The 9,220-nt window shown below is 43.8% G+C and overlaps 2 protein-coding genes across 2 annotated transcripts in view; both read right to left on the bottom strand.

Moving 5' to 3' along the window:
* LOC143484964 (solute carrier family 26 member 9-like) overlaps positions 1-4,702 on the bottom strand; it is a 9,632-nt gene extending 4,930 nt beyond the window's left edge. The window contains exons 1-15 of the mRNA XM_076984050.1: positions 4,577-4,702; positions 4,321-4,460; positions 3,572-3,682; positions 2,901-3,076; positions 2,575-2,739; positions 2,250-2,402; positions 2,050-2,132; positions 1,823-1,970; positions 1,597-1,710; positions 1,328-1,405; positions 1,136-1,231; positions 899-1,005; positions 745-814; positions 525-617; positions 1-17 (exon numbers count right to left, since the gene is read on the bottom strand). The exon at positions 1-17 is cut by the window's left edge and continues 139 nt beyond it. Of these exons, the coding sequence (XP_076840165.1) occupies positions 1-17; positions 525-617; positions 745-814; positions 899-1,005; positions 1,136-1,231; positions 1,328-1,405; positions 1,597-1,710; positions 1,823-1,970; positions 2,050-2,132; positions 2,250-2,402; positions 2,575-2,739; positions 2,901-3,076; positions 3,572-3,682; positions 4,321-4,460; positions 4,577-4,701 (1,676 nt within the window). The 5' untranslated portion in view covers position 4,702. The remainder of the gene's footprint in view (positions 18-524; positions 618-744; positions 815-898; positions 1,006-1,135; positions 1,232-1,327; positions 1,406-1,596; positions 1,711-1,822; positions 1,971-2,049; positions 2,133-2,249; positions 2,403-2,574; positions 2,740-2,900; positions 3,077-3,571; positions 3,683-4,320; positions 4,461-4,576) is intronic.
* Positions 4,703-6,151: 1,449 nt separating this feature from the next.
* On the bottom strand, positions 6,152-9,189 carry slc48a1a (solute carrier family 48 member 1a). Its single transcript, XM_076983803.1, has 3 exons — positions 8,911-9,189; positions 8,412-8,579; positions 6,152-8,218 (listed from the first exon to the last, which is right to left on the bottom strand). Exons 1-3 carry the CDS (start codon positions 9,038-9,040, stop codon positions 8,082-8,084), a joined length of 435 nt encoding a protein of 144 aa, XP_076839918.1. The 5' UTR covers positions 9,041-9,189; the 3' UTR covers positions 6,152-8,081.
* Positions 9,190-9,220: the final 31 nt, after the last annotated feature.

Genomic DNA, 9,220 nt, shown 5'->3' with positions numbered 1-9,220 from the left:
CCAGGGTCAAGTCCAGTCTGCCACACATAACAACTTGTCAAATGCTTTTTTGAGTTGCTATGGGTAAATGCCCGCTCAATAATTAAAAAATATTTTGTTGTTTATAAGTTATTTTAAAGGGATGGACACTGATGATAACTCTGGGGAATACGGAAGTCAATTTCACACATTTAAACTACTTGGGCAGTCATGGTCTGGTGGTAGGGAACTGGTCTTTGTGACCGGAGGGTTGTGGGTTCGATTCCCAGGCCTGAGGCCATGACTGAGGTGCCCTTGAGCAAGACACCTAACCCCAACTGCTCCCCGGGGGCTGGGCTAGGGCTGCACACCGCTCTGGGTACGTGTGATCCACAGCCCCCTAATAATCACTAGTGTGTGTGTGTGTGTGTGTGTGTGTGTGTGTGTGTGTGTGTTCTAACTGCACAGATGGGTTAATGCAGAGGACAAATTTCGATTGGGGTGAAAATCACAATTGACAAATATGGCACATTTACATTTTACTTTAAAGATTACTTTATACCTACTTTTTTGATGACCTTCCTTCGAAATATCTCTGCATTGGCAAAGTAAAGAGGTGAACAGTAGCTTATCACTTTCACACCTTCGATAAGTTTCACCTGAATAAAACCACAAAATATTGATACATTGGTTGTGGAACACCATCAATGACATTAGGAAGTCACAAGGAACTAAAAGCCTAGTGAAATAAAGCCAGATATCTGAGTCACACCATATTGTTATTACCTTATCATAGACCTTGGGGTTCTTGTACAGATCTGTGTCCATGACCTGAGCCACTTCTGAGCCGTTGCGACTAGTGCCCACAGACAACATCACCTAACCATCACTTTGACGATCACGGTGTATTACAACATTTAGAGGTAATGGTGTTACTTACAATTGAGTCTGGAAAACCACCACCAGGATGGAGAAACCCACCCCAACAGCCACGCCGAAAGGCAGGCTCAGGAAGAGGGTGGAAAAGAAGGACACGAGCCACACACACTACGGTGGAAATGCAAACAAGCAATGTGAAGTGAATTAATGGCTGAACCGTTGAACTGTTTGCTCGGGTGTTACTCAGGGTTGTGTGTCGGGACCCTGCTGTGTTTGCGATACACAGAGAATGACTCACGCAGTCAAGTTTGTTCTTCTTCCACAGGTGGTAAGGGTCTGAGAGCTGCAGTAGTGTGTTCTTTAGATTAACAGCTATCAGTGCCCCCAGCACTGACTACAGAGTGAAATACACCAATCAGCCCTTATTGCTTACAACAATACACAAATGACTGTGTGAGGTGCAGATGAATGGGCTAGTGATCGTTCTTACCTTTGGGAGTGGATTTAGATAGGCTCCCAGAGTCAGCATGGTGACCATCACCACTAGCATAACACACAAACTCGAAAACTGAAAATGAATGTCATCGTCAGCTGAGATTACAAAAGCACCGACATCTGGCGCAGAACGTCGTTTTGATGTTTTATGTTCTGTCTCACAATACAGCACAACTGGGACTAGGATTGTCCTGGGACTAGGATTGTCCTGGGACTGAGATTGTCCTGGGACTAGGATTGTCCTGGGACTGAGATTTTCCTCACCTGTGATGAGCCCCCCGCACTGTCCACAGCCAGGGTGACGGAAAGAGCACAGCAGATCACATGGATCTTAAAGAATCCACCCAGGAAGTTACTGAACCCCAAAGCCAGCATTTCCTGTTTCTCAGAGAACCAAACAAAACTGCTGTCATGTTTTACAAAAAAATATTTTTTTGCAGCAGCAGTAGTTGATGGTTTTCATATTTCCGTCTACCCCCAAAGCGCAAACCTGATTGGGGTCCACGTCGTATCCGTGCTTGCTAGCCAGCGTCCTGCCCATGGCGAGGTTGATGACGTAGCCCACAATGGCGAGGGAGAAGGCCGTGCTCAGCATCTCGCTCCATTCGGGCACAGCGGGCAGGATCGGCGCTGGAAACCTGAAACAAGGAGACGGGCTGAACGCTGCCACTCAACACAACGTTTTTATGACACATTCTTGAACCAAATGGCCCTCACCCAAGTGGGATTTCTCCTACTATGTCCATATGATACTTCTGAGGCATATCCAGTGGTCCAGAGATGGCTGTGGCCGCCACCACCTGCAAAAAAGTCCTCTTTAAAAAGATATGGCCCTGGGAGTGTCAACATTGATCTAAAGTTCAGGGTCCTGACACGTAAGTCACTAATAGAGTCACCATCTCCAGCGGGTCACTCACAATGATGATCTCCATGGGGATGGGAAAAGGGATCTTATGGCGGTAGTGGGCATTTAGTTCCTTCACAGTGATCAGTGCCACGGCACTCACCACAGCAAACACCAGTGAGGCTATGTTGGTGTGCGGGAGGCCACAGCAAATGTCTATCAGGGTCTGAAACACAGAACCACACTGAACAAGTTTGCTTGAAACATGAGCAAAAGAGTAAAAGAAAACACTAAAGTGGGGAAACTAGCCTCGGTCAGGTGAATACATTAATCCTGAGGGTTCACTCACTCCATGGGTTGATTTTACATGAGTATTCTGATTTGAAAATGAGACTTACGTAAACAACAGCCAGAGGCCCACTGTATGGGGGCACGGAGATGCCAAATATGTACTTCAGGACAGATATGAGAATCTGCAGCCCAGCAGCCGTCATGAAACCCCTGATGAAGGATTCTGAGAAGTATATGGCTACAAACCCGAACTGCATAAAGCCAAGACCAATCTGTTCACAAAACGACAACAAATACAATCTGTTGTTCCTTAATCTGCCGACGCTGAGCAAGCGCTCGCCATTCTCCTCCAACGTGAGACTCTCACACAGGCCGTCAAAAAAAAGCACACGAGTGGTTTTTCATTTGAACGGCGACCGGCCTACTCAGTCACCTGTATGACAGCCGTTAGACAAGCCAACGTGCCCGATATGGCCAGTCTGGCCTGATTCATCTGCTCCTCGTCCACTATGGTGGCGTTGAGGGTCTCGTTGAAATGGCTGAACTGGGATTCAGGGGCCAGCCTCTGACATACCATACCCACCATGATACTCAGAACAGCAAAAGTCCCTGTGCGGGGGCAGAGGTCAAGAGTCAATTCAGAATACAACCACACAATAAATGCTACTGGCATCCAGAAAGCACACTGACTGCCTAGCAGTTTACACCATGGGTCCCATAAACTAAAACAGAAAAAAAGTCTTTGTGCATCTACTCTACTGAATTACCTACATAACAGTCTCAGTTCTGCTCACAATATAAAAACGGTCTAAATAGAATAACTGAATTCCTGTAAGGGTAGATGGTTTGTCAGCCAAAAAGTTCAACGCACCGGTTACAGTCATTACAGGAAGTACTTGGAGACTGTTATGAACTAGCTATGCAAACAAGCGCTAGTTAATGGATGTAAGAGATGCCCTGGCTCACAGCAAGTGTGAGGGTCAACAGAATGTTGTTCATTTTAGATGATTACACAAGATAAATGAATCAACGGGTCTGACCAGAACAGGCAGCAGTTTGTTCATGTCATAAGCTAATCTAATAGATTAATATTTGAGTTCTTACCTGGCACCATCTGGTGGGCTGTGCCCATAAAGAAATAAGGGATGAGAGGAAAGAAAGAGGAATAAAGGCCGTTGACTGGTGGGAGGTTAGCCAGTAGTGCGAAGGCCATCCCTGACCAAGAGAGAGTCCAGCTGTTAGAAACCGAATTCACCCAAATTACACAATTCAACGTGGATATTCTGGGAGATAATCATTCTCACACGTTGTTACAGTTCTGTGAGGCAGGATATTACAATGGGAGAGAGACAAGATGTCTTAAGTTCAACAAGTGAAGGTGAAAAGGTTTAGCTCACTTTCACAGTGTTTACATTGTGAAATAACTGTAAAATGTGAATAAACTAGTTTACACACTAGTTTACAGTGTGAAATCACTGTAAACAATGATTTAACATGGTTTCCAGTCCTGCTGGGATACATTATGAAATGAATGGATATCACTTTAAAATACAGGCGCATAACACTACCAGACTTCATCATAATTGTCAATACCTTACTACCACTGAACCACCAACAGGATGTGCTGTTAGTCACAAATCATGATATCAGCAAAAGTTTTTATAAGTGGTATTGTGATGTGGAACTGGAAGTTACCAAATACCATTTTTATTTATGTGTAATACTGCTAATAAATGTGTTTTAGGGTGTCTATGACCTTATCAATAACCAATAAAGTAGTTTTAATCCATAATGCATTATTAAACCCTTTAATAAGGTAAAACGGTACCAAGGCACATATGATGCACACACACCCTGCGGGACCTGAATGGTTCCCGCGCTGACTCCGCTGATGACATCACACAGGAGGTTCTGTCTGGCGTTGTATTTTGGCAGCCAGCCAAGCACTGGGAGATGTCTGAAGAGGAGGCCTCTCATTCGCCCCGCGGAGCACCTGCAACCAATCAAAACACACGGCCACTCAAAAAGTAGTTCAGACGGCTGCTAAATTTCCCGCCTCTAGTGACATCAGCGGGTTGTGATGTCAGCCTCGACGGTGGGGCCACGTACCTCAAGACCTTCTTGACTTTGTCCCCCAGAGGAAGGCTCCTCCTGTTTCTTCCAAACTCCTCATCAAACTGCTTCTGAGAGTAGGCTGGCCGCTCTACTACATAGTGAGGACGACCCTGATGCATCCTGCTGACCGAAACCTAGAAGTCCAGAATCCTTTACTGGATTGAAGATATAACAGTTATAACAAGGTGTCCTTTACTCTGACCCTACTTGCTAAGTAATGGCTGGTTCATTGTCGTATACAGCAGCCATACTGAAGATGTTGAGGGACCGGTATCAGTGTCCGAATGTCCGTGTAGGAGCTGTTTTACTTTCATGCTGATTAAACCTTTTGTACAGCAGTGCAGAGCGCTTATCTGACCTTGAGAGTGTTTGAGCAGTACCTACACAGCATGGTGTGAAACGTCCTGTTTGATATATACAGGTGAATTTGTTAGAAATAAAGGCTGAGCTCATAATTACTGCACTTTACAGAACGCATGTGTGGAAGTGTAAGAAAACCAGTGTTGATTTTCATCAGCTGGTCCACATACAAATACAATAAATGTGAATTAATTTCATACAACCAAAGGAGCAAACAAATGCATAACAAGCTCTTAAAACAAAAATCACAACACGCAAAATGTAAATAAAAAGATGCAAAAAAAGTCATCACTGTGATTTCTTTCACATCTGATTCTTGCTCTGATCGCACTGTGAATATTAACTGTACAATATTTCTGATCATGGAACACTTGGACACCAGATGATTAAAGGTAGCCCTTACCTGTTTGGACATGGTTAAATTATTAAAGGTAGCCCTTACCTGTGTGAGTAACGCTGACCGATTCTGCTGGTCTGTGTGGACGTTATGAGGAGCAGACGCCGGGTGTATTTTTGTACATCACTACTTCGCCAGTCCTCTTCGTATTTTGCTTCAGTCATACCTTGGGAGGGGCTTGAGAGAGATTTTGTACAATATCCTTGTTTGCAACGTCACCCAACATAGCCTCGTCTTGCGTAGGACTTAAGTATTAAGAATCGCCCTTAAAATCACCTGTTCTTGAGAAAAATAAATATTTCTATCTTTTTACCCTCCCCTTTGCAGATATACACAGTGGCATAGTGTTGAATCACTTGGTGATAACACCTACTACTGGTGATCAGTGACCTAAAACTGGCAAAGACCTGACCAAAGACCTGACCAAAGACCTGACCAAAGGCCTGACCAAAGGCCTGGCCAAAGACCTGACCAAAGACCTGACCAAAGACCTGACCAAAGACCTGGCCAAAGACCTGACCAAAGACCTGACCAAAGGCCTGACCAAAGGCCTGGCCAAAGACCTGACCAAAGACCTGACCAAATACCTGGCCAAAGACCTGACCAAAAACCTGGCCAAAGACCTGCCCAAATACCTGACCAAAGACCTGGCCAAAGACCTGGCCAAAGACCTGACCAAAGACCTGACCAAAGGGAAGACGATAACACAGGAGTGCTTATGAAGATGAGAAGACACGGTCTAGTGACTTTGGCACTGGGTCATTAATCCAGCTCCATAGACACTACAATTCTCCACAAAATCACACACCGAGTTCTGGACATTTTAAATATTTTAATGGAAATATTTTAATGGAAGACAATACAATTAAAAAAATCACATGACAAATACAGAATTGGATAAATTGACTATATAAATGTTTTTATTTACCTACATAAATGTATTTATGCAAAAATAATGAGAATAATATTAACTCCCCCACACCCCAGCAAAAATAAAAATATAAAGCGGAATACTTATTCTGAAACATATGATACACTCATGACCAGACGCTGAATTTATCAAGCATCTCAGATCTCACAGGAAGAAATTGTTCCCAAATTCTCAGGAGTCAAATGAATTTTGTCCTCTGTTGAGTTGCATTTCATCGACTTTCTTAACCAGGCACAGGAATCAAATCTCCACTAGAATTTATAGTAAATCAAGGGCTGCCTGAAATCTTTCATCTCCAGCAGGGGGCGCTGAGGAAAAGACATGTGGCTACACACACCACAGTAAAGCAGAGACATGCAGAAATAGCCTTCCAACAAAAAGGCAGAATAGAATAGAAATATAATGTTTTGTGACCTGGAAGGTTTGTAGTTGTGCCATCTGCAAAAAACAGCCTCTCTGCTGTGTCCAGAGCTTTACATAAAATTTGATTTAAAACAATAAGTCAAACTATGATGTCAAGCAGTAACAGGCTACATTTTGTGAATCACTGCTTTGCTTTGTAACATATGACCCACTCTATAAGGTCACTAGACTAAACTCAGATTCACACGTAAACCCAACAGCGGTAACCCACTGTGCAAAAGTGCAGTTCCATAGATACAAATGACAAATGTCATGATCTATTGACCAGTTTTGGCAACATATATTTTATCCTATAGTGGCTAATTATTGATGTGCATACAAGTTATGCTATGCTATATGCTATTATATAGCTCTTCTGTTATACCGTCTCTTTGAATGTGCTGAATCAGCACAACTTTAGTGTCATCATCGTTTCTGTCTGCTCCACACTGCTGTAAAACACCTCACACTCATTCTCAAAAGAGGTTTCACTCGCTGAACATTGGTGGACGACACTTCCTTTGAGATGCTTGATAGATTCAGATGCATCTTTCAGAGGGCCCATATTTCTGAGGGCAGGCATCCTTATATCACTCTGCCATATACAATTGTGTCCGCGTGTTCAAATGAAACTGGATTTCAGGAAAAGAAAATGTATATTTCAAATGTTAGAAGACAAAGAGGCATATTGTAAAGTACTGGTGTGTGACCTAGCATGACATAACACATACGTAACATTTAAACATGAGACAGGATTTGGCGAGCACTGACTTCTGCTGACGTTTTGCTCCCACTAATGATAAAAATATACAATTGTGTTAAAAATATATTGCTTAAACTGCACTAACTGCCAATGCAAAGTCAATGTGTAAAACCATGGAAACAATGGCAAACCATTGAAAATAGTGTTCGCGAAAACAAAACAAAACATGAAAGCAAACAGGAAAGTCCACAACTAAAGAATTTGTTCATTACCTCATAACACTGTGTAAGCTATTACAAATAGCTAGCTAAGTGCAAATCTTTCGATCATTCTCCTTGCTTACGCCAAGCGATTCCATCTTTCATAGATGGAGGCCCTAAGAGAATAATGCTTGGCAAAATTCACGTGAAGGCTCTTACAACACTTTACACAATATTCTTCATTGAAATGCATTGCGTTTTAAAAACAAACGTAACAGGAATGAGAGGTTTACAATTTCCTAGGACTGATTCCCTGTGTATCGGGGCGGGTTGGACAGACAGTCAAAGGTGTTTTTGTAGTGACAGGAAGAACGGTGAGAGACAAGATGTCTGCCAGCCGAGTCCTGTTTGGCACGCATGATTTAGTCTCCGCCCACCTCCTGACTGGCAGGTAAGAGCCACCAACTGGCTATTATATATTCACTGGGTTCCAGATAAGCAGCCAATCAGAAGTCACTGAGAATGCTGATGTCTGCAAACTCTTGCCGGTACCGGTATGAGTACAGCCCGAGGATGAAGGCCCACTTCAGAGTCAGGAAGCTCCAGACGCAGGACAGGTAGAAACTCCTGGGGTCTGATAATGCTGAGTGAAAGAAGAAGTGAGATGTTCTACCTACATTTACATCACTGGTTGTTACGCAGTTCTTACAGAGAGTCCTTTCAACACATAACATCACATTAATCATAAACCCATGTAGTAATTTACACACAATATCCAATAAATACCATAAAACCTCCTTGGTGGGGGGGGGGGGGGGGGTGTCATCTGAACTCACCTTGCTTTTGCGTGATGGCGAGAGTCAAGAAGGTGATGAAGCCGGCCACGGCCAGCGTGGAGAAGAACGAACTGACGGCCATGAAGAACTTGAGACCCTTCAACCAGGTGCGCCAGTAGTCCTGCAGGTACATGGTGTGGGTGACCAGGGCCCACAGGGCCAGCACTCCTGTACAGGTAATCACAAACCCAAACTGTACACACCATACACTTTCACTTTCACTGCAGAGTATGGAGGTTTCACGTATGGCTGGTGACGTCTGATTAAACACCCCTAACGTTAATGTTAGATTCACGTTATTACTCTATTATATCGGTCCAAATGTAGTATTCTGCTGTCTGCTCGCATTTGCTACACGAACTGTATGAACACAATAAAAAAGGCCCGGTGAGCCGGAACTCGTTCGTTTGTATGTTAGCGGAGGAGCTACTGTATAATGTTATCAGACATGCTCTAATCAGACAGTTTGCCCCGTTTAACTGGGTCTCCAGCCCCTTACCTGATAACCCGCCCATCGCCGCCGTCCAGGGCTGTTTGTAAACCACGGTCCAAACTAGGAAAGCCGAAAACCCCACCAACATGCCAAATGTGGCATAAGCTACGCGGATGTACGTCCTTTTCGGTCCCATTAATGTTCAAATGATACGAGATAATAGCTTTTTAATATGTATGTGTATATATAAAACTCTATACAGGCTCCTGAGCACAAGCGCTCTGGGCAGCACCGATATGGTTCCGTAAAAGCGAACCAGCCCTGACTAGTAAACACCGCCCTTCTTCACGACCTCAACCACACAGACCATCTAACG

This window comes from Brachyhypopomus gauderio, chromosome 21 (assembly GCF_052324685.1).
Source record: "Brachyhypopomus gauderio isolate BG-103 chromosome 21, BGAUD_0.2, whole genome shotgun sequence".
Taxonomy (NCBI): Eukaryota; Metazoa; Chordata; class Actinopteri; order Gymnotiformes; family Hypopomidae; genus Brachyhypopomus; species Brachyhypopomus gauderio.
This window is presented reverse-complemented; position numbering and strand designations above follow the sequence as displayed.